The sequence below is a fragment of the Balearica regulorum genome, chromosome 2, assembly GCF_011004875.1.
Source record: "Balearica regulorum gibbericeps isolate bBalReg1 chromosome 2, bBalReg1.pri, whole genome shotgun sequence".
Lineage (NCBI taxonomy): Eukaryota > Metazoa > Chordata > Aves > Gruiformes > Gruidae > Balearica > Balearica regulorum.
Window position 1 is genome coordinate 32,165,329 of NC_046185.1, and position 25,362 is coordinate 32,190,690.

General features: G+C 47.4%; 1 protein-coding gene across 2 annotated transcripts in view; it reads left to right on the forward strand.

The window, feature by feature from the left end:
• Positions 1 to 1,683: 1,683 nt before the first annotated feature.
• TPD52 (tumor protein D52) overlaps positions 1,684 to 25,362 on the forward strand; it is a 136,101-nt gene continuing 112,422 nt past the window's right edge. For both annotated transcript variants that reach the window (XM_075743835.1, XM_075743836.1), the window contains exon 1: positions 1,684 to 1,825. In XM_075743835.1, the coding sequence (XP_075599950.1) occupies positions 1,804 to 1,825 (22 nt within the window). In that variant the 5' untranslated portion in view covers positions 1,684 to 1,803. The remainder of the gene's footprint in view (positions 1,826 to 25,362) is intronic.

Sequence of the window (25,362 nt, forward strand, 5' to 3'; positions counted from 1 at the left end):
TGTTAGAAAGAAATTCTTTACTGTCAGAGTGGTGAGGTACTGGCACAGGTTGCCCAGAGAGGTTGTGGGGCCCCCTCCCTGGAAGTGTTTAAGGCCAGGTTGGATGAGGCTTTGGGCAACCTGGTCTAGTGGAGGGTGTCCCTGCCCATGGCAGGGGTGTTGGAACTAGATGATCTCTGAGGTCCCTTCCAACCCAAACCATTCTGTGATTCTATGATATCAGCTGCTCAGTGGGAAAGCTTGGGACTTCAAGTGGAATACTGTGGGAAAAAATCTATTCTTTTTTCCTTTAAAGAAAAAAATGCAGATGTACCTTCTCAAATATCTATTTATGTTTTTAAATAGTCATAAAACATAACTGAGACATGCGGGATGAGCTTGTGTTGAGAATCATATATTTGAGCAAATTAATTTCTGTTCTATGAGATGAAACAAGGTGTCAATATGCAGGGATATATTCTGATCTACTTGCTATTTTTATGGCACCATTTTAACAACCTCCTGCTGCAGCTATGCAAATCCTAGAATATAAGGAAGTGTTCCTTTACCCTAATAAAAGCTCACGTTCCTCAGCTGCTTCATACATTGAAAAATACCTGGATTTGCTGCCGCTGTTTGTTATCCAAAGCAAGGACATCCTGAGTTGGCACCTCCTGCCTCTCTATTGTGCTCTGCTTTAGCATGTGACCGTGCATGCTGAACGCTGGTGACAATTTGGCTATTCACACAGCCCCATGCCGTGGAGGCCTTGCCGCTTGTTCTGCACAAACATTGATCTTTTCAAACAAACAAATCCATAGATGTCAAGGCCAGGGATTTGAAAAGGGTGGAGTGAAAGATCTATTTGGTAGCTTAATATTCTTGGCAGTTTTGTAAAGCAGCTTGCTTTACAAATAATAAAAACTTCTCTGCACTTACTGATATTTTAATAGAAAGAGTTCAGATTGCAGCTACGGTAGTTGGTGGTGGTTTTCTTTTTGATTGTTAGTCTCTTTAATGCAGCCACAATGCATCGGTTTGCCGGGTGTGAGTGCTAGCGAGTCTCGCAGGGGAATCTTCGAAGCGAAAATAAAATCACAGTTTAATTTCCGTAACGAGGCGCGATTTGTCAGGGTGCATAACAAATAGAGGGGAGAACCGCTGACACCGGCGGCTTTCACAGCAGCACAACTGGATCTCTTCAGTTATCGTGCTTGCGCAGCCTCCTCCCGCGGGCAGTATGAATTACAGCCGGCAGGTTGTCCTTGTCCAGGCCGAAGTTGCGTTAACAAACACAAATGCCGGCGTTGCACTAGTTGCACGCTGCCCAGGGTGCAGCAGCACTGCACGGAGAGCCAGACGCTGTCCTGGAGTGAAAATCCCAGGACGAGGGCTTGACCGCGGGGAAAACGCTGCGGCTGGAGAATCGGGGGCTGCGGTGGGACCAGCGCCTCGGTCCGGCTTTAGGACCCCTAGTACCGGGTTAAAAGCGCTGCGGTCACGTAACGCGAAGACCCGGTGCACAATGACTTCGTTCGGCCGGTTCTGAGCTCTTTAACATTCCAGCACGCAAAACCCCCCAGGTCGCAGCGGCTGTCGGGCCCGGGCCGGCCGGGACCCCGCAGCCTCCCGTACCCCCCGCGGCCGGGCCGCGCTCCCCAGCCGCCCTCACCTGGGCGGGGCGGGGCAGGCCTCTGACTGACGTGCGGCGGCCCCACCCCCGCGGGCGCGGGCGGTGCCTCCGCTGCCAACCAGCAGCCGGCGGGGGGAGGTGGCGGTTGACGAGCCGAGCCGAGCGGAGCCGGGACCGGTGTCGGGGCCGCCATGGAGCCCCCGAGGGATCAAGGTAGGGTGTTGGGGGCTGCTGCTGTGCCGTGCTTTGCATCGCTTCAGGCGGCCCCGCGCGGCGGGTGGCGGTGCCTGGCGCTGCCGTGCGGAGGGAGGACGGCGATTCTTCTCGCAGCTCTTCCGCCGCCGGCACGCCCGGCCCGGACTTTGCTCTGCCCGGCCCTACCAGCCCGTGGCCGGCCCGGCTTGGCGCACCCCGTGTCCCCCTCTGCATCCTCGGGGCTGGGTTGGGTGTGTGTGGGGAAATCCCCACACGAAGTAACTCCCGTGGCGGGCGTGAGGGGGCCCACTCCGAGAGCTCAGCGCCCCCAGCTGAGGTAGCTCCGCTGGAGCCCGGGGCGGGAGAGGGTCCCCCCGGCCGGTCGCCAGGCTGCGCCTCCCGTCGCGCCGTCCGTCAGCTCAGTAAATGCGGAACCAGGAGGCGGGTGCCGGCGTCGCGGCGGGGCGGACGGCGTCGCCCGGGGCGGCCTCCCCGCCCTCCCCGCAGTGGGTGCCACCACTCCCCGGGCGGCGGGCACAGGCAGTAAAACCTGGCCTTCCCACCGGGGTTACGGGGGGGGGGACAAACTTTCTGGTTTCACCCAGCAGTAAAAGTAGAGCGCTTCCATTTTACGAGTGTGTAACTTTTGGTTAACCAGCACTGTTTGTACTCTTGATTCCCTCTAAATTCTCTCCATCCCAGGGCTGCTCAGCAGCTGGCAGCTCCATTTTGGCAGCCGCTCCTCGGCTCCTGAGCGGTAGCAGAGGTGGCACCTTTGGGCGGTCGCCCGCCAGGCTCTGTCGGCTGCGGAAGGCGATGGCACTTCACCAGCGTATGTTTTGCCTGGGGAAGGCTGTTTTTCTAGCTGCTGTGATTGCAATGCTCACCCTAAAACTTCGTGGTTTATTTAAAACAAAAAAACCCCAACTTTGGAACTGCTGCCCAAGAGAGTAGTTGGTGTCTTGATGAGGGCTGACCTGAATGCAAGCAAAGCAGGATCTCTTGCTATAAAAGCTTCTCCCACAAAGGTGTATTACATGTATCATACTGATCCATGTATCAGTTGGAACCTTTTACATGGTGTAGTACTGAACCAGTTGCATTCTGCTGGTTGAAGTAAGGCAGGCCAGGGTCAACAAGATGACTTTGAGTAAGCTGGTAGGGCTGCTTGGCCCAGCTCAGTGTCTGCACCCTGGGGCTGATTTCATTCAGCATTTTCCTGCTGAGCATGCTCTGGATGGTAGAAAGCGGTTCACTTGTGTTGAAGGCACTCAAGGCGCTGGGACTGTAACCCTTGACTCTGTGCAGTCAAGCTCTCTGCTTTGCCTAGTGAGCTGGTTCAGGCCCCAACCTTGATCTGTCAGTGCTCTCGGTTGTTTTGAAGCTGCTGTAGTACACTTCTACAATTAGCAATGACTTCTGAGTTTCTCAGTATATAGAGAAAAGGATAAGTTATCTTTGCTGGAGCAGAAGATAATCTGGTGAGGGGCTGAACCTCCTCAGGAAGGTTCCTTCAACCATTTTGAAGTCCTGTGTCTATCTTCAATATATATCAATTAACACCCCACCCCCCCAAACAAACAAAAAAACCAAACTACCAAACCCTGTTCTTGGGGACTGACAAACAGAACTATTCAGCCAGAAAGCAGCACAATTGTCAGTTCGATCAGGATTTTAATTCCAATTGCAGGAACATTAACACAGATTTTCAGTATTTGTCCTGCAGTTTTTTCTTTGTGTTTGAGCCTATTAAAAGGCAAACACCTGTATTGCAACTGCAGGGTCTTGAACAACTTCTAATGGAGAAGGAGAGTAAAATACTGTGATCTCTTGAAAAGCTTTAGTGACAATGCTCATGCTTTCTAGAGGCTTGTTTTGCTGTTGAACTCAATTTTGTATAAATACTGCTTTGTATGAAAAGGGTACCGTACCTCAGGTTGTATATCAGAATAGTGTATCTAGTGTGACGAAAGTGACTGTTACAGAGCAAACATGGTGCAACACCTTCCTCTGCCTTCTTTTTGGAGGTGGTTATGCTATTTTCTCTTTTGGGTGAGGTGAAGACCTGCAGGTATAGTGGGAAAATCTGGAATAGCCAACACACTTGTGCCTGTTCAATTAATGGCTTCTAATACCCTACTAGTTAGCCTTCAAAGACACATTTCCCATGCAAAGTGGAGTGCTTGCATTGGAAATAGTGCTTGATGATATGGTATTACTCACCGAAGCCACCTACTTGGCTAAAATCCAGGCTGCCAGGTCCTGTTTTGGAGCTGGCTTAAACATCCTGGATTGCCTCCTCTAACCAGAAATTAATTTGTTTAAAAGTGTGAGTCAGAGGTTGCACTTTTTGTTGTTATGATGACAGCTTTCTCAGCTAGTGAAAGTTAGGAGGCAGGAAGAAAAGCTAGGTTATAGTTAAGACTCTAGCCAAACTAGACAAGGTTAATACTCCAGGTGTATAACATGTTTAAGTCTTCCCTCTCTTGAGAGGTCAGGTATGGCCACAGCCCTTAAACAGCCTATCATAAGCAGCATCAGAAACATGGAGCAACTTTTCACTTGGAATGTCCTTGTTGTCAGCAAAGGCATGTTTGGCTGGCTGTATGCCTCTACGTGGTGCTCAGTGTACTCCAACTGCTCTGGAAAGCTTGAGCTGCAAGCGCTTGAGGTCTCTTCCTCTGTGATGACAAGCACCAAAGCAGTCGTGTCTGCTCAAGCCAAATGGATTTAATATTCTCCTGAGGAGTCCCTTGTTCTATTGCTTTGTGTTAAGTTGCTATGAACAAATATCTGGTCTTTCACTGGGTAGACTAATAACTGCAATTGTGTTTTCACAAAGATTCTGATGCTTCGCCCTCTCCTCCCCCCAAAAAATCGTGTACCTCGTTTTAATTGCAAAAAGAGTCTCTCTGTGGCTTGCTGCTGTTACTGTTAGTGCTGGTACGGTTCACCACTGGAAAATTAAGGATGAAGCTGCCCCAACAGTAGAAGCAATGTACTGATGTGCCCCGAGCGAGGAGGCCATGCCACTGAGCTATCTTGTGAAGATGTGCAGCATGGCACAAACAGTTATTTAGTAATACTGCATCGCTGGTGTTGTGTTTAGAGGCTTCCTCTTATGCTTCAGCAGCTCTTCGCTTACATAACCTGGTGTCTTTCAAAGTCTTCTGGCTTTGTGGGACTTAGGAGTCCCAAAACACTATAGGTGATTTCTTGAGAGAATATATGAGCCTTCATTTTCTTAGAGCCTTGACTTGCATTTCTGAGGCTGACAAAATGGACTTTAATGTTCATTTTGTGCAGAAAGAACTTGTTGCTGGCAGTAGGACAAGATTTCCCCCATTGTCCTAATGGTCGAAGCTGCACCTTCTTCTGCTGCTTTATTTGTTTTCTTTATCACTATGTACTTGCAGTACTGTAGGTAGGAATTATTTTTTTCCTTGATGTGCAATTGTGAAATCAAACACTTGTAAGTAAATAAGAGTGGACAGCTGTTGTCGGAACTGCAAAGGAAGAATTATTTCACTAGAACTGTCTGCAGCAGTGACTTGAAGATGAAAAGAGGGAAAAAAATAGCAGAATGGTTACATCAGTAGGTCCCTTGGACAGCAGCAAGTCTTCCTTTCTCTTGCATGAAAAACTCAGAGGGGGGAATCTAATCTTTCTGACTCAGGCTGAGGGCCCTGACTTGACAGGGTGGTGTTATGCAAGTTATTTAATGGCATTGCTATCCTCCCCCCTCAGCTGGTGCACGAATGAGGTATTGAAATGCAGGGGATCAGTGCACTGTATTGGAGGGATGCTGGAGCAGCTGATGCACAAGCAGCTGCCCTTAGTTGGCATGGGGTGGATGGTCGGAGGCTGGAGCAGTGTCAGCTGCTCCTGCCCTCTCCAACACTTGGGCATTGAAGGGTAACTGGAACTCTTTATTCATGCTTGCATCCGCTTCAGGAAGAGGTGGAGGAAGGAGCCTCTCCAACAGTGGAAAGAGTCTGTTGCTTGTGGTATGCGTGTATCTTATGTCCCTGTTCGCTATAACCAGCGCTGTCACATACAGTCAAGACAATCCTTCACCCAGCCAGAGTAAAGCCTTTTTGGGTAGGGAAAGCTTAGCTAAGGATCTGCTTCCTTTGATCCTCCAGCAAGGCCAAGCTGTAACTGCTCAGGGCTTTTAAAATCCCAATGACATGGAATTGATGCAAGTCCTGTTTGTTCCAGTTTACCATGCTTTGAAGCCCTGTGAAACAGCCCATGGGCTCCCCTTTCTCCCACTGCAAACATCCATCTAAGCAACGGGAGACCTCGGAGGCTCGGTCTGACCTTGCTGGCTCAAAGCAAAGCACTGCGACTTGGCTCCAGTTTAGGAACTGCGCTGGCGCAGTCTGGGCAGGCGCCTTGCTCTGCTTGATATGGGTGCTTTGTGGGTGAAGTGGGAACAGCTGATTTTTATGGCTGAAGTTGGCTGCCGTATGTTAACACCTCTCCTAAAGCTGGCCTGGGCATGAGTGCTATTGAGCTGCTTTCAGCTGTGCCTGAAGACTTCTGAGCGTGCCCCTTTCATCTGCAGGGGCTGGCAATCATGTACTGCACTAGTCTGCCTTGGGAATGTTATTTGTATTCATTATCTTGTACATGCATTTTTTTTCCCTTTTCTTCTACAGCTGCTAAATACAGTAGCCCTTGACTAACAGCCTCTGCTTCGTGAGCCAGATCTCAGCATGGTCCTGGGAGGAGCTGGGTGGGAGGGAAACAGGTGTTGGGGCTTCTGATGCTTTCTGTCATGCACTGACCCTGCTGGGAAAAGCTGCTTTGGCTGCCCTGAGTGTTATAAATGCTAGGGTGCTGGGTAGGCTTTGTGGTCTTCCTTCACAACTGTTAGCAGGAAGGAGTCCAGACAATTTTCATGCAGAGGGAGCCCCTCAGCCAGTACAGAGAAGTCTTGTGTGAAGTCAAGGGACTAGATTTGCCACATAAAATCAGTGAGTTGTTTGTGGGTTGCTGTTTCCTGAGAGTGCTGGACATTACTGCAGGTAAGGGAGGATATCGGCCGTATCTCTTCGAAAAGTGATGTTTCCATGGCAGCAGATACAGTGCAGGGAGTCTTCTTGAAAGCTAATGTTTTCTTGACCAGCTTTCAAAAGAAAAATACCCAAACAATTCCATTATTTGTTTAATAGGAAAGAACAACAGTGTTGGTTGCTGAACCCTGTGCAGCAGGCATCTCATTGGCATGGGGGTTTTCATTTTTTTTTTGAAAAGAAAACCAGGTAGGATGATGATGACCCTGCTGTTGCCTCCACCAGAATCTTTGTGTTATAGAACACCAGGTTGGAAGGGACCTCAAGGATCATCATCTGGTCCAACCGTTCTTGGCAAAAACTCTGTCTAGACAAAAGCACCAACTAGACAAGATGGTCCAGCACCCTGTCCAGCCGAATCTTAAAAGTGTCTAGTGTTGGGGAATCCACCACTTTACTGGGGAGGTTATTCAAATGACTGATTGTTCTCATTGTGAAAAACTTTCCTCGAGAGTCTAATTGGAATCTCCTCAGGAGTGGCTTGCACCCATTACCCCTTGTCTTTTCCATGTGCCTCTTGGTAATATGGGCACTTCTGATTTAAGATTTGCTATATGGAGGAAAGGAAGTGTTTACCCTTGTCCTTTTAATATCCTGCAGTGAGTAAGCAGAAAAATGTCAAACAAAGGGTGACTGAAAGGGAAAGTAAGCATTAAGCAAGATTAAGCACTAAATTGAAATGCTCTTGTTCAGCCAAAACTGTCAGTCTGTGTCAGCTTCAGTTTAAGACTCCAGAGGGACAGCTTTCTCTCCTGTTAAAGGTAGCGAGCAGCTTCAAAGTCCCTCATATTTAGGTGTGTATTAGCCAGAGGGACTGGGAGCCTTCCCTCAGAAACCTTGTATTGGAGGGTAGGCCCTCAATCACAAGCCTTCCTTCTTGAAAAGGGCTGCAGTAACAGACCAGCTACCTATACCTTTCTAATCTGGATCTTTCCTGAAGGTTCAGTGTCACTCCTGCCATTTCCTCTTGCTCCTTTTCCTACTTCTCCCCTGCCCCTGCCTAAGGGAGCTGAAAGAACGCGTAGCTGTGTGTTGGCTTTCGCAGTTTGGCAGAGTTACACCATGAGCTAGGGTAACATGTTGAATATAGTTACCCTGCTATGAAAACACTTACCTCTGGCAGAGGTGTAGGCAGCTGTATGGATTTTTCCATATTGCAGCTACAAGTGGTGGTAATCATCTGCATGGGTCTGCAGCCAGTTGCCCCTGGGGGGGCGGGCAGCGCAGTGGAGAGTACGCTGGCTGCCATCAAATGCTGGTGTGCTGAAAAATGCTCATTGTGCTATTAGCTGCTACTGAACAGAAAGGGGTGGATTGATGCTATCTAGCGAGAAACCAGCACTACTATTGTGGTGTGAATGCTGTCACTGAAAGAGGCAGCTTTCCTGTTTTGCAAGCTGACTTCTCTATTGCAGAGTGTGAGAGCAGAGCAGTAAGTGTCCTCGGACTGTAAGAACATGCTGTGCCACGCGGTTCGGAGTGACAGGCTTATGAACTGCCCCTCTCCTGCTTGTAGCCTACCAGCAGCACAATGAATGTGTGCTATGCTTAAAAACCTCATAGGCAAAGAGGAAGCATGCTTTGTGTGTATGTGTCTATATACATATGTATAAAATAACATTAGTGTAATTGAATATATATATAAAAAATGAGGTTAGTGTAAGTGAATTCAAGAATGATTATTAGTTTAGATCTTACTAAAGACAAAGACTATTTATGCAGGTGAAGTCTTAGTAATAATAAAGGTAAAACGTGCACTTAGTTTCTTTACCTTTTCGTGGTGTTATTCTCGTCCTTCCCCTGGCTCCTGAGGCTGATAGTGTCATTTTGGTGGTGGCAGGGGTATTATAGCAAGTTATCAGTATTGTGACCCCTTTGCTGGGAGGAATAGGATGTTGATGGCTGCTTTTTCCTCACTGTAAGATCCACGGCGGTCCTTCTGTTATGTTTGCTTTTTACACATTTGCTCTTTCTTTCATTGTTCTGCAAGCTCCATGTTACACAAAAGGCACTTTTATATAATAGATTTGGCTGTATGTTAGATATTACTGTCTTTGCTGTCTTTGTTACCTCTAAAGTAGTTTTGTCCAGCTGCGGATCTCTATTGGTGATTGATGACTTTCTTACAGCCATGGGGCCTCCAGCATCAACCCTGTACCCTATTACTTACTATACTGTGCCTGTACTGTCACATCCCATGTCTCTACTTTGAGATACACCAAGTAAAACAAAGCTGCAGGCAAATCAAGAAGAGTTCAGGCAGAGCAAGCCTGACAAGTCTAGTCCTGAGGCCTTGCAAACACAATTCAAAGCTTACGGCCTGTTACTAGCAATGGCAATATGGTGGTGTCATTGGGTAACAGAGACTAGTGAACAGCTGCAGCTTGCTGGGGGTGGCGGGAGAGGCTAGGAGAGGCAGAACAGCAGGTTTTTTCCTGTTTTGCTTTCCCTTCTCTAGCAGCTAGAGGGAAGTGGAGTTTCATTAGAGCCCCCTAAGCCCAGGATATAAATGAGAAGATGTGTTAAGGGAGGCAACCTGGGCCGGAGTTGGTGTTTTCAGTCAGGTGCTTCCTCTGTGTGTGTTGCTAGGATCAGAGCCGACACTAGGCAGTGATCTCGGTTCATGAGAAAAACCTCAAAAATATTGAACAAGAAGCTTTGTAAGTAATGCTTCTTACCTGCTCTTTAGCATGGCAAAACTGCGTGTTTCAGCTGTGACTACTGGGGATGTTGCTCATGTCTGTTTTGCTTTGTTTACTTTTTTCTAAAGTACTTTAATTAAACCACTAGCTGTATTCCTAAGATGAACAAAAAGCAATACTACTCATCCCTCTCTCTTTGACTGTTTTCTGCCTAAACATGTATCACATCGTGGCATTAGAAAGTCTTGATAAACTTGATCAGGATAGCAGAATTTAAAAGAACCCCCTCGATGTTTCCACTTGAGTCATCACTGTCAGATGTTCATTGCAGCGCTCTACAGCAGTCCGGTCCCTGGGAACACTCGTATAATAGTGGACATCTGCAGCCTCTGGCCAAAGGGCTGCCTTTGAAGAAGGCTGTTTCTCTAAGGTTGCATTTTCTGGTCCCCTGTAGGCCCTGCAGAATAGGCTAGGGTCCTGGTATGTCCCCTGCTTTTTCTCACGCAGGCTCCCAGGAGTGGAGCTGTACAAGGACTTGCCTGTAAGCATCTTTAAAGAAGCTGTCGTGTAAGTAGGAACCAGTACTTCAAACCCAAGAGAGGAGTCGGGGGTATGAAATGGGCACAGCTCACACTGGCTGAAGTGCGTCTTGCTCTCTAGTTGCTGTGTTCTGTAGAAGACAAATCCCTTCAACACAGCTCAAAAGTGTTTTCCCTACATCTGAGGGGTCTCGAGAAGCAGGCCGAAGGCAGAGCAGAAGCCCCCAAACCAATCACTATTTTTAACTAACCTGCTGACTCTTCTGTGCGCTTTGAGTACTGTTTGCAAAGCTTAGTTTTATGCCTGAACATAGTCAGGCTTCAGTCCGCATGAGTGGATCACACACTGCTGCATGCTGTTTCCATAGCACCACTCACATCTGTGCTAGGCAGTTCCTGAAGAGGCTTGCTGAGCAGCTGAGGCACATTCAGGGGTGAGTAGCATCAGGAGTAGTACCAGCCTACTGCTTGTGATGGGGAAGGAGCCTTATTTAAATATTGACTTCCCTGTTGCCCAATGTCACTGTCTTGTTAGAAGGAGAACAGGCCATTTTACTGCAGTGTGCTTTACTTGGAGCCATGAGCTCTTAAGAGTAGCATTCATGCTGTTTCTTCTCCTCAACAAGCCTTTTTTTTTTTTTTTTTTTTTTAATAGAATGGTTTGGGTTGGAAGGGACCTCAAAGACCATCTAGTTCCAACCCCCCTGCCATGGGCAGGGACACCCTCCGCTAGACCATGTTGCCCAAAGCCTCATCCACCCTGGTCTTAAACACTTCCAGGGATGGGGCCCCACAACCTCTCTGGGCAACTTGTTCAGTGCCTCACCACTCGTAACAATAAAGAATTTCTTTCTAACATCTAATCCAAATCGACCCTCCTTCAGCTTAAACCCATTCCCCCTTGTCCTGTCACTACACTCCCTCATAAACAGTCCCTCACCATCTTTCCTGTAGGCCCCTTCAGGTACTGGTAAGCCGCAATTAGATCTCCCTGGAGCCGCCTTTTCTCCAGGCTGAACAATCCCAACTCTCTCAGCCTGCCCCCATAGGAGAGGTGCTCCAGCCCTCCGATCAGCTTCGTGGCCCTCCTCTGGACTTGCTCCAACAGCTCCATGTCTCTCCTGTACTGGGGCCCCCAGAGCTGGATGCAGTACTCCAGGTGGGGTCTCGCAAGAGCGGAGTAGAGGGGCAGGATCACCTCCCTCGACCTGCTGGTCACGCATCTTTGGATGCGGCCCAGGACACGGTTGCCTTTCTGGGCTGCAAGCGCACATTGCCGGCTCATGTTGAGCTTCTCATCAATCAATACCCCCAAGTCCTTCTCCTCGGGGCTGCTTTCAATCCATTCCTCGCCCAGCCTGTAGTTGTGCTTGGGATTGTGCAGACCCACGTGCAGGACCTTGCACTTGGCCTTGTTGAACTTCATGAGGTTCGCACGGGCCCACCTCTCCAGCCTGTCAAGGTCCCTCTGGATGGCATCCCTTCCCTCCAGCATGTCCATGGTACCACACAGCTTGGTGTTGTCGGCAAACTTGCTGAGGGTGCACTCGTTCCCACTGTCCATGTTGCTGACAAAGACGTTGAACAGTGCCAGTCCCAGTACCGACCCCTGAGGAACGCCACTCGTCACTGTTCTCCACTTGGACATGGAGCCATTGACCACAACTCTTTGAGTGTGACCATCCAGCCAATTCCTTATCCACTGAGTGGTCCATCCATCGAATCCATGTCTCTCCAATTTAGACACAAGGTGTCGTGCGGGACAGTGTCAAATGCCTTGCACAAGCCCAGGTAGATGACGTCAGTTGCCCTTCCCTTATCCACCGACACTGTAACCCCATCATAGAAGGCCACCAAATTTGTCAGGCATGATTTGCCCTTAGTGAAGCCGTGTTGGCTGTCACCAATCACCTCCTTGTTTTCCATGTGCCTGAGCATAGTCTCCAGGAGGGTCTGTGTGGTGGGTTGACCCTGACTGAGGGCCAGGTGCCCACCAGAGCCGCTCTATCACTCCCCTTTTTCATTAGACAGGGGAGAAAAGGTACAACGAAAAGCTTGTGGGTCGAGATAAGGACAGGGAGAGATCATTCTCTAATTATCATCACAAGCAAAACAGACCGAACTTAGAGAGGGAATTCATCTTATTTATTACCAAGCAAAACAGAGTAGAGGAATGAGAAATGAAATCAAATCTTAAAACACCTCCCCCCACCCCTCCCATCTTCCCGGGCTCAACTTCACTCCCGGCTTCAACCTCCGCCCCCCTCAGCGGCACAGGGGGACGGGGAGTGGGGGTTACGGTCAGTTCATCACACGGTGTTTCTGCCGCTTCTTCACCCTCAGGGGGAGGACTCCTCTCATTGTTCCCCCGCTCCAGCGTGGGGTCCCTCTCACGGGAGACAGTCCTTCACAACCTTCTCCAACGTCAGTCCTTCCCACGGGCTACAGTCCTTCATGAACTGCTCCAGCATGGGTCTCTCCCACGGGGTGCAGACCTTCAGGAGCAAACTGCTCCAGCGTGGGGTCCCCCTCGGGGTCACAAGTCCTGCCAGCAAACCTGCTCTGGCGTGGGCTCCTCTCTCCATGGGGCCACAGGTCCTGCCAGGAGCTTGCTCCAGCGCGGGCTTCCCACGGGGTCACAGCCTCCTTCAGGTGTCTCCACCTGCTCCGGCGTGGGGTCCTCCACGGGCTGCAGGTGGAATCTCTACACCCCCTCATCCTCCCTCCATGGGCTGCAGGGGGACAGCCTGCTTCACCATGGTCTTCACCACGGGCTGCAGGGGAATCTTGCTCCGGCGCCTGGAGCACCTCCTCCCCCTCCTTCTGCACTGACCTTGGTGTCTGCAGATGTTCTTACATCTTCTCACTCCTCTCTCTGGCTGCAAAAGCTCTCTCTAAGTGTTTTTCTCTTTCTTAAATATGTTATCCCAGAGGCGCTGATTGGCTTGGCCTTGGCCAGCGGCGGGTCCGTCTTGGAGCCGGCTGGCATTGGCTCTATCAGACAGAGGGGAAGCTTCTCGCAGCTTCTCACAGAAGCCAACCCTGTAGCCCCCTGGCTACCAAAACCTTGCCACGCATAATCTTGCCAGGCACGGAGGTGAGACTGACCGGCCTGTAGTTCCCTGGGTCTTCCTTTTTTCCCTTCTTAAAGATGGGTGGTATGTTTCCCCTTTTCCAGTTGGTGGGAACTTCACCAGACTGCCAGGACTTCTCAAATATGATGGAGAGTGGCCTGGCTGCTTCATCCGCCAGTTCCCTCAAGATCCACGGATGCAACTCATCAGGTCCTATGGACTTGTGCACCTTCAGGTTCCTTAGATATTCTCGAACCTGATCTTCTCCTACAGCGGGCGGTTCTGCATTCTCCCAGTCCCTGCCTTCTGTGACCTGGGCGGTGTGGCTCAAGCACTTGCCAGTGAAGACTGAGGCCAAGAAGTCATTGAGTACCTCAGCCTTCTCCATATCCTGGGTAACCAGGTCACCCGCATTTTCCCTCGTCCTCCTTTTCTCACTAACATACCTATAGAAGCTTTTCTTGTTGTCCTTGAGATCCCTGGCCAGACTAATTTCTATCAGGGCTTTGGCTTTCCTAACCTGATCCCTGGCTGCTCGGACAGTTTCTCTGTATTTCTCCCAGGCTACCTGCCCTTGCTTCCACCCTCTGCAGGCTTCCTTTTTTTGTTTGACTTTGTCCAGGAGCTCCTTGTTCATCCATGGGGGCCTCTTGGTGTTTTTGCTTGACTTCCTCTTTGTTGGGATGCATCGCTCCTGAGCTTGGAGGAGGTGACCCTTGAATATTAGCCAGCTGTCCTGGGCCCCTCTTCCTTCCAGGGCTTTGCCCCATGGTATTCTACCAAGCAGATCTCTGAGGAGGCCAAGTCTGCTCTCCTGGAGCCCAGGGTAGTGAGTTTGCTGTGTGCCCTCCTCGCTGCCCTGAGGATCCTGAATTCCACCATTTCATGGTCACTGTAGCCAAGGCTGCCCTTGAGCTTGACATCCCCTACTAGGCCATCTTTGTTGGTGAGAATAAGGTCCAGCATGGCACCTCTCCTTGTGGGCTCCTCTATCACTTGGAGGAGAAAGTTGTCATCGACACATTCCAGGAACTTCCTGGATTGCTTGCACTCTGCTGTGTTGTCCTTCCAACAGATGTCAGGGTGGTTGAAGTCCCCCATGAGGACCAGGGCTTGTGAACATGAGGCTGCTCCTATCTGCCTATAGAGGGCTTCATCTGCTCAGTCCCCCTGGTCAGGTGGCCTGTAGCAGACCCCACTTTTCTTCAAAGGGGATTTGATCTTGAGTAAAAGGATAGACCTGCAGTGAATTCTTATCTTTCATTTCTCCCAGGTTGGCTCTGGTGTCTGCATGGCAGGTATTTGTTTTACCTTCTTGTCCTGTGGGTTGTGACAGCCCTTTGTGTCCACTTGCCTAGGCAGACTCTTCAGGTGCCACGCAGCTGTAGTGCCCCGAGTAGGTAGCGTATGGACCCTCGAGCACGTGATGTGTCCCGGATGCACCCGCCTGCTGTATCCAGAGCATTGCCATGTGGTCCGTCACCACCTCTGGAGTCACTTGAAGCAGCAGGAAGCAGAAGTTACTGCAGAGGATCCCAAAGAGATAACTCTCTGGACATCTGAAGAAGGCCAGGTGATGTGTCTGAAATGGCAAGCTGGGGTTGTGCTGCTGCCTGCCAAGCAATTGCTCATCCCTGATCTTACTGAGCAAGACTGAGCACAGCATGGGTCTGGCTCCCTACTTCTCCAGGGTCTCAGGCCATATTTGGACACCTGCACGTTATCTTCCCCACCAGCTCTCGCTCCAGGGTGCACAGGGACCTCAGCCTCAAGCTTAGGCTGGGGATACACACCCCAAACCTAAGTTAAAGATGGCGGGGGGGGACGGGAGGTTCCTGTGCTCCACAGAAGTTGGCCTTTAATTTATGTAGCTTAACTGCTAAAAACTCTACTGCAGCTTCTAGCTGGCTACTACTGTAGCATGATTTAAGTGCTCTAATTTGGAAGGAGGGGAAAACTTTAAAGCTTTACTGTTGTTTTCTGCAATAAATGAATCCTTAACTGAAACTCCCTTTAAACCTCCTCATCTGAAGACTCTGAGGAAGGAATAAGCAGTTCCTGCTCCCATTTAAATAACTGCTTCTAGGAATCAGTCTTAAATACTAGCTTTTTTTAAAATGTACGTGCATTTCTTAATGCATTTCTAGCAAATGCTGAGGCACAGCAGTGAGACTTGTCTGTATCTTGTGAACTGGCACTTGAGCTTTGTATACTGAACTTGATGCTCTGCCAGGACTGCAGATCAGTCTAGATAATGGTCCTTTCTGGGTTCAGTGCCTTGCTTTACTCAGTCTAGCAGAATGAGTGTAGACAATAAGTAGGTAGTAGTAAACTCCGTTGGAAAAGTAAAATGCAGTGGCCGAATGTTTCTTTTTGAATAAGATCTTGATTTCTAGATGCGAACAAGTCCTGCTTTCCTGCCCTTCATGATAATCTTTAAATACTCAGTCAACTATGTTTTTTCTTTTCTGGAGGAATCTCTGCTAACTTAATGTTAGGGTCAGAATTCAGTTTTGGATTACATTGTCTTCAACAGTTAATTTCTTCAGAGAAGAATGTCTACAAGTGCGTCCTTTACTACTCAGTTCCAGCAATCAGTGCTGCCGTTCAATATAAATTTGTTTAGTTGTGTTTCATATCAAGGGAGGAAAAAACCAGAAGCTCACTAGGCATGTAGCAACTGCCAGAGAGGCACTGCACACATTGCAGGACACTGCTGCTGTGCACAGTGCCGCACAAACTGCCTGCTGCTTAGGCAGTACAGAGCGCTTCTGTAAAGAAGCAGGAGTTTAATGGCTTTGTTGGAATATGTATGGGGGTACTTGTTCAGTATGCTTCCCCATGAATCATGGTTGTGAAGACTTGGTTTTGACAGTCTAGCAGTCCTGCAGGAAAGGCAGTTGGTGCTCTGAGAGCATGGCTGGGACGGTAGGTGAGCCTTTTGCATAATGCACCTTTCTGGGTACATTGCTCAGAACACCAGCTTCTGAGCTACAGGTTGTTTACACTGTTAAGTGTATAATTTGTTCCTGCAAATTGTTCTGGGTTGGGGCAGCCCCTGGTATCAGTACAGGCTGGGGGATGAAGGGATTGAGAGCAGCCCTGTGGAGAAGGACTTTGGGGGGAGTACTGGTTGATGAGAAGCTCAACATGACCCGGCAATGCGCACTCACAGCCCAGAAAGTCGACTGTATCCTGGGCTGCATCAAAAGCAGCGTGACCAGCAGGTCAAGGCAGGTGATGCTGCCCCTCTGCTCTGTGAGACCCCACCTGGAGTACTGCATCCAGCTCTGGGGGCCCCAGTACAAGAAAGACATGGAGCTGTTGGAGCGAGTCCAGAGGAGGGCCACGAAGATGATCGAAGGGCTGGGGCACCTCTGCTATGAGGACAGGCTGAGAGAGTTGAGGTTGTTCAGCCGGGAGAAGAGAAGGCTCTGGGGAGACCTTATTGCAGCCTTTCAATACTTAAAGGGGGCTTGTAAGAAAGATAGGGAGAGACTTTTTAATAGGACTTGTCACAGGACAAAGGGTAATGGCTTTAAACTAAAAGAGAGTAGATTTAGACTAGATCTAAGGAAGACATTTTTTACAATGAGGTTGATGAAACACTGGAACAGGTTGCTCAGAGAGTGGGTAGATGCCTCATCGCTGGAAACATTCAAGGCCAGGTTGGATGGGGCTCTGAGCAACCTGATCTAGTTGGAGATGTCCCTGCCCATGGCAGGGGGGGTTGGACTAGATGACCTTTAAAGGTCACTTTGAACCCAAACCATTCTATGATAAATTGCAGACACTGTCTGAATCTTTAATTGGGAAACTTATGCCACCCTTGAAGAGTATTTGGGCCATCCTGCTTTGATACCTTTCTGTGTGGACTGCAGATGAGTGCTGTAGTTGACAAAACCAGCAGAGAGAATTAGTTTCTGCATATTTTTAAACAGTAGCAAGTGAAAACTGTTGGAATTAATGTTCTGAAACTGAATTATTTTGGTTGGCTTGCATGCTTGTCATTGAGCAGGTTTTTTGGTATGAAAGATTTTTGGAGATTGTGTAAGAAGGAAAGCAACTCGAGTGTCAGTGGAATCTGCAGAGCAACTTCTTGAGTGATTCCTGCAGTGGTGAGGGAGTGTTTTTGCAGTAAATGGCAAAAGCGAGATCTTTACTGCAATAAATTTACAGTCATCTTTAATTCTGTTCTAGCACACTGGTACGTGAAGTCTTTAATATGCTTCTGTTTCTTATTTACAATCAAAGAGCAAACTTCACCTTGGTGAATTACAGAAACGTACTTCCCTCCCATTCCCAATGAAAAGTAGTTTGCTATTCAAGAAGCATCTTCTGAGAAAGTGAAAATATGGAAGAAGGATACAGAAGTCAAAGGTAGACCTCTGTGTGTCATCAAGAGGAGCTGAGAAGACTTTTTAAGCTCTTTGGGAGGAAGAACTGTTAAGTCAAGGACAAAGCAAGCAAAGTTTGGTAGTATGCCTATTCCAAGGCAATGTCATGGAGAGGTCTTGTTTCCCCTTCATGCAAGGTGGTGGCAGCAGCATTTCTGAGGGGTGTGGTGGGTCCTTAATAATAATGCCATGTCACAGCTCCCTAGCTGAAGTGCACACTTGGGGACTGACAACTAGGAACAAGCAGTGTGCAAGTCAGTGCTTGGACTTTTCCCTCTTCAGTATCCTGATCCAGTTTTTATCTGGCAATGCAGGATGAAAAATTGTGGATTACATTATTAATAGCTATTTAAGCTCTGAATTATTCTGAGGGGTTTCTGTGCTGATGGCCGAGCTATGATGTGCCAAACCTGATGTAACAGTAACCTGCTGGGTAACAGCTAGACCAATCCTTAAGCACAAAGTTTGAAAAGTTTACCAGGCTAATCCATTGAACAGAACTTATCCATTAAACTTGGACTGGAGCATGACCAGTACTTAGAGCGGCTATGAAAATATGTATATGTTTTGTTTGATGTTTACAGTTGTGAAATGGGGTGTGTGATGGGTTAGCTTGTGCAATAGGGAATGATCCTAAACTTAGACTTCACTTAGCAGTGCAAAGCTTTATTCTTACGGTTTGCAGTGATGTTTGGTTTTGGGTTAAATACTGTGAGGAAGCAACTTGTAGAAACTGCAGTGCAGTTCTGGACCAGCTGCTCACTAAAAGCAGTGGAGATGTGCTTTCTTTAAAAAAACAAAACCCAGAACAGTCAAACTCACATAAAACCAAACAAAAAAAACCTTAACAAAACCCCCTTCCTTTCTTTCCTCCCCCCCAACTTTTAGTACTGATGTTCAATTTCCTTCAAGACACATCCTTCAAACCTACTGCATTTCCTCCCTCCCCTGTAGTTGCCATCACGTCAGCTGTACTAGAATCAGGAAAAATGTCTGCCTGACTTTGCGTACATCTAGATACGTCTTTCCAGTTTTGTCTGCTCTCATAAACCATTTATTTTACTGAAGTATAACTTGCTCTACTTGCTTTGCAGTGAAATACAAGTGAGGAACCTGGAGATCAGCTTATCTGAGCATGCTGATGTTTAGGAAAACTTACCTTTGTGTGGAATGGAGTGTGACACAACTAGATGATGCATGGATGGAAATCTTGAGAGATTAGTACTTTTATGATCTGAACTGGTATAGGTTGTAAAAAAGCAAATATAGATTGCCTATAGTGTAACCCAGAGGCGAAAAGTGATGTCTTGTGTCCGAAGTCGGATCTGATGAAAGGAGATATGCTCACGTTCTTCTAGGACCTGGAAATCCTTGAAAGCTTTATCTCTTTGTGGGGAGTCATCTCTGAACAAACCTTCTTGACTCTTTTCTTTACCTTCCTCCACTTTTGGAGTGATTAGTGTTTTATGACTGTCTGTTGATTTGTGTGACAGCAGTATCTCTGTAGGCTAACAGTTTCATTTAATTTACTGGCCTAGTCTGACTTGGAGTAGGAGAAAATGTCTCTTAACAGGATTTGCTCAGCTCAAGCAGCATTAAAAGTCATTCAAGGACACATCAGTCGGGTAAAATCTCAGAGTACTTATTAATATAATGGGAACTTCAGTGGTCGTAATACTTTAAAGGTAGATGCATTATCTGCATTATATTAGAAAAAAAATAAGCCAATCAGTGTAGTTGGTTTGTTAGTGAATTGCTCCTGGTTCATTGCATGCACAGTTGCAGGATTCTCCCTCTTATCTTTTAAATGAGATTAAGAGCAGTGCAGAAATATTCAAGCCCCGCATCTTGAGTTTGACTAATTTGCAGCCCTGGCAGAATGTGTTTCAAGGTCCCTTTGATAGTGACAGCTGTTGCTCCAAAGTGCTGGAGTAGACATCTTCTAAAGGTAGCAGAGAACTTGTGCAAATACAGATACTTCTGTCTGATATGAATGGGTTAAGAGTCTTACTGTGGTATCAGCTTGTCTAGCGGTAAAATATGCCAGAGCGTAGATCTACTCCCTCACAAGATCTCAGGAAATTAGTCTGAGTTTATAATTGGATTGGGAGGAGGAGAGAACTGCTGCCTTTGCTAAGACATGCATCAGCTGTCTGAAATGCTGTGGGCTGAGACTTTGGTTTAAAAGCAATACTAGCAACCCCTAATCCTTAACTGTAACACTCAGAAGTGTTTGTGTTGCAGAGTGATACATCTTCCTTCTAAGAGGGTTTTGTTTGTTTGGGGTTTTGTTGGGGTTTTTTTTATTTTTTTGTTTGGTTTTTTTTTTTAATATGAGTAAGTGAAGGCAGCATTTAGTCTTAAGAAAGTGCTGGAGAAGATATTTCTGTAGTACCATACTGGACAATGCTGCTGCATCAAGGAGAGCTAGTCTAGAGAAAGCATGTGGGGGGGGAGGCTGAAATAATGAGATTAGTGTGGCGGTGTCGAGTTGGACTCTGCTAGAAGACAGTAAATGCCTAAACCCTTAAGCCACAGTCTGCTGACCATTACTAACAGGGCTGCAGGAGCCTGTACTCGTACTGTTCAGCAACTGCTGTAGCTGTGCAGCTTCATTCATGTCATGCACAAATCTTGGGGACTGAAAGAGGTATCCAGTATTCAAGGGAGGAGAGAGAGCACAATGTGGAGATAGGAGCACAAATGTACAAATTTAAGGTTTGCTTAGTGTTTGGGCTTCTGTCCTATTGCTTCATGGCATCTTTCTCTCTTAATCTTGGATCAGCTGCTGAAAGGCTTTATTCACCTGTAAAGTGGTAAGGCTTTGAAGATCAAATTGATGCTACAGAACCTAGATTGGCTTAAGATGCTTAAGTAGCTTTATAGGTCTTAAAATGGCTTATGCCCTATAAAACTCAGTTGAAGTGGGAGGAGGAGCCTGACTGTTGCTGCTTGATTGGGATCTACCAGGGAAAGATGGGGGTGGGGGAAGACCTGGCTGGAAGTCTTTACCCCAGCTGCAGTTACTGGAAAGCCTCCAGTCAGTCTTGCCTGTTAGCAAACTGCAGAAGATGCAAATTCAAACCAGGTATAGGCTGAGCAGGCAGTTGAATCTTAACAATCAACCTTGAAATAAGAGACTGAATCTTTTTGCTATGCCCCCAAAACAGCAAGTGCCTGTTCCCCCTCTTTGGGAACAAACTCTTCCCCTTGTCTTCCCCCATCCTCTTTTGTTTGCTGAATTAAGTGCTGGAGTCATGGTAGGCTTGCTAAAAGTATGGGCTGTGGTGCACATGTTTGGCATCTCTGTGCTTAAACAGGACACAAATGCAGGACATCCAAGATGGTGAAGGTGCCTACGTAGCCAGAGAACTCTAATTTGATTAGGTGCAGACCTTGTGGGTTGGTTATTTAGGTAGCTTTATTCAAAGTATTGTTTGGATCTTGTCCTAAGGTAGCTTCTGCATTCCTCCAACCCTGAGACGTTAGTGATAGCCTTTCCATTTTGAATTTAGTTCTTTGTATGAAACACCACTGAATGCATATTTTAGTTTCTTCAAAGCCCAGAGATGGTATTCAGTCATACTTGAGCTGGGTTTGGCAGTTTTAGGGAAAGAGGGATATAACTTTTTCATGTATAAACAAACTATTGTTCTGCCAGACCTAATTGTGGGGGAAACACCTTCTCTGCAAGGCTACCATAACGTCTTATCCTTGCTTAGCTACCAACAAGGTAGAAGTGCTTTAATACTATATTGCCTTACTTAAATTGCTGCTAGAGCCTTGGGCTAAGGTAGAAGCTGCAGACCTATGTAGCAGGTGGTATCTGAAGAAGGAATGATGTCTGAGTCTAGGCACGCAAATATCTGGTTAACAGTGTTTGCTCAAACTTAACAGCTTTTCTAGCTGTGCAGGAAGTTCCCTCCCTTATGATTCATGATGTGCACAATCTGTGCTGACTGTTGATTCTAAATAGTTACCTGGGAAAGCTTTAAGCACACTCTCTAACATTAACAGAGGAGATTACAACATGATTAATGGTAGGAGTTGTGATGGTAACTCTTTGCTGAGGTTTGCCAAGCCCTCCTGAGCCACTTGATGGGATTCAGTTGAGCTTACCAGTCATTGGTTCGAGGTTCCTTGTCAGAAGTTATCTACCTTCATGCCAGTGTCTTAATCACCAGCTTCTAAAATGTCATAGATGACTTAAGTACCAACCTCTTAGTTGTCCTGAGTTGTTAAGGGCAAATGAGTACTTGTTCTGGAACAGCAAAATCTTCAGTTTTAATCTCTTGCATAGTGAGCAAAACCCCACTGCTACTTGTCTCTGGAGCAGGTGCATCCTTAGGCTTCATGATCTCTTCAGGTACTGGCTTGCAGCTGGTACAGGCAGTAACAACCAAGGTATGCCTGTAACAATTGAATTTGCTATTGCAGGGCAAAGAACAAGGATACTCAAGCATGCACAATAACCACTGTAAGCCATAACAGAAGTCTAAACTTCAGCTTCAGCTCTAAAATATATGTCTTGCATGGGGCAGGCAGGGTACAGCTCAACAGCCTCAGTTCCACCTTGAGCCAGCTGTATGTACTCTGAATTACTGTGAAGAGTGAGGAGGAGGAAGGCCATGCAGCGGTATATTTTGGTCATGGGAGGGCCCTTTTAGAAAGGCCTCATAATGAGCCTGTGTTCACAGTGTAGAGAAATCTTGATTCCTGCCCTTGCTTGCCTAGCTATGTTCAGACTGTCAAGAGCTGCTAAACTCGTCGAAAAGCTTCCTGTTGCAGAGCAAACCCTTTCTTTTTGGTTCTGTGTGGCTGCTGTCTGTCATCCCCATCCTGCTTCATTTCCTTGGGGCCATCACTTTAGTTTGGAAAGTCCCTTGGAGAGAAATTCGTTCCTCCTCCAGATGTACCACACTAACAGCTAGCAGGGTCTATCTTCAGTTTGCTTTTAGGTGGTATGGGGGATTGCTGCCTTGCTCTGCCCTGAATCCCCAGGTGTGCTAAGGAGCTACTGGGGAAGAAGTGGATAAACTGACTGTTATGGTTGGCAGGGGAGTATTGGTCTTCACTGAAGTCGATGAGTTAGGGATAACATGTAGCCTAAAAGTTATCCTACAGCAGGTTTGAAAGGGAGGACTGCAGTCCTTTTTCTTTACAGGTGGATTGGCTCGTACTTCATGGTGAAGACCATCAAACTTCCCTAGGTGATGAAGCAGCAGCTTGTTCAGCAAGACAGCTCCTTCATCACCAGGTAGGATTTGTGGGTGAGAACACAGGAGCATCGCTCCTTGCTCAAACTCCTGTATGTAAGAGAGCAGGAGCCTGGTGTGTTTAAGCGGCTTGTTTGGGAGGTGCTATAGTATGGCCACTATAAGCTAGATTAGGCTGAGCAAAGAGGGTAGTTTGAAGTAAGGAGTGCTTGCATGGTCCCTCTCTTGGCAATGGCTTTAGGACAGTAATATTTCTAAAAATTAGAGAATTGTCTTGGGTGACTTCTGGGCTTGTGCTTGGGCTATGCATAAGCCAGAGCAAAAGCAGAATTCAGCCTTTGATGTGGAGGCTCAGATTTGTAACTCTGCAAACCTTCCTTGTAAGCCAAAGGTATGTTCTAGCAGTAGGCTGGACCAGCGTAATTGTCTCTCTGACTACACTGAAGATGTGTTGGAAAGTTTGGCCCATACACACTTCTGTCTGTAGTGGTGACAGGCCAGGTCAGTGGTCTTAGACTGGAAATCCAGATGTCTCTAGGGCGGTGTCGTGGTTTTACCCCAGCCGGCAGCTGAGCACCACGCAGCCGCTCGTTCACTCCCCCCCATTGGGATGGGGGAGAGAATCGGAAGAGTTAAAGTGAGAAAACTCGTGGGTTGAGATAAAGACAGTTTAATAGGTAAAGCAAAAGCCGTGCGCACAAACAAAGCAAACCAAGGAATTCATTCCCCATTTCCCATGGGCAGGCAGGTGTTCAGCCATCTCCAGGAAAGCAGGGCTCTGTTACGCGTAACGGTTACTTGGGAAGACAAACGCTGTCTCTCCGAATGCTGCCGCCCCCCCCCCTCTTCCCCCAAGCTCCTTATAAACTGAGCATGACGTCATATAGTATGGAATATCCCTTTGGTCAGTTTGGGTCACCTGTCCTGTCTGTGTCTCCTCCCAACTTCTTGTGCACCCCCAGCCATCCCGCTGGCAGGGCAGTGCAAGAAGCAGAAAAGGCCTTGGCCCCACGTAAACAGTGCTCAACAACAGGTCCGTAGAACAAAAACATCTCTATATTATCAATGCTGTCTCCAGCACAAATCCAAAACATATCCCCACACTAGCTACTATGAAGAAAATCAACCCTCTCAGCTGAAACCAGGACAGGTGGTGAAACCAACTTTTGCACAATAAAGATGCAGGAAGAGTACTAAAATTTTTTTTGAATGGATGATATGGGGTAAAACTGCAGGGGGTTTCCGGTAAATGACAAGAATATAAGTGTTGACTCCAGGAAATGGTATTCCTGATCATTAGCAGGGATGAACAGATCATCAGAAGGGGTTCTTTTTCCTATAATTACTCCTTTCAGTTGTTCTAGCATGCTAGCATTGTCTAGTGTTACACTGAATGATTATCTGGGGTGGGAAAAAGTCCTAGGAGGTAACCTCACCTTTACTCTCTCTTTTTGTGTTGGAAGAGCAATGGTAGAAAACACCCAGCTCTTCCAGTATGCCACTTGTCATTTTGCCTAATCCAGTTAGTACAACTACTGCCTGAGCCTTTTGTACAGAAGGCAGTCCCTGTTTGCTGAGGTACATGAGAGAAGGCTGAAAAGCCGAATCGGTAGCTATTTGTATTAGTATGCTTGGTTAATAGAGAGCATATTATACTGTAGCTGTGTTACAGTTCTCTTCTAGCTCTGGATGCTTTAACTAGAATCTGTGACCAAAGCTTTGACTTCTGCAAAGTTCACTTGACACTATTTCTGGCAGATGCTGCAGCCACGTGTCAGAAATGCAGAGGGCCATTATATTTTCTTCTTTTCAGTAGGTTCGGAAAATAGCGGAAACCTGTGTTCCAGGCTCCGGCACTCTCATTGTTACAAGCCTGCAGGTAGTCTGCACCAGAAGCCAATGTAGGTCTGCAGTCTAAAGGAACTGCTCTTTAATTAGCTGGAAGGTCTGTTTCTGCACCCGCTGACTGCAGTGGAAATGGGAAGATAAAACTTCAGAAGTGGTAGGCTTTCTTCTCATATCCTCAGGGAATACATTGCCCAGGCTTGACTTGGGTGTGCTGCAAGGCTCCTTCACTTCTGCAGCTTTGAGCGGAGGCTGGTGTAATGTCTCCGATCAGCTTTGTCTTAAAACATCACTCTTACGGCAGAGGAAAAGATTAACTTCCATATGTTTATGCTCCTCTGTGTGCAGGCTGCAGTGAGGAGCCCAGGCGAAGGTGTGGGGTTGGGAGAAAGTCGTTGCTCAGCTGTAAAGGTGATCTATACTGCTAGTAAGCTTGTTTTTTTCAGTGAAAGAAGCTGACCTTGGAAGAAAAAAAAATAAAATGTGGTGAAGCACTGCAAAACTGTGCTGAGTGCCTCTTTTAGGTAAGAAGCACTTCTGCTTCCCAGGGCTAAATCTTAAACCCCCAGCATGAAGTCAGATGGCTTATGTAAGTTGATCTTTCTTTATGGTATACGTGTCAAAACATAAATACATTTCATCAGGAAGATGCATTCCAGTGTAACCGGTTCCTGGCATAACTGGCTGCTCTAAGTGACACTAGCTGAAGCACCAAGGACATAGGGCAGCGCACGTCAATAATCTTTAAAAAAAAACCCGAA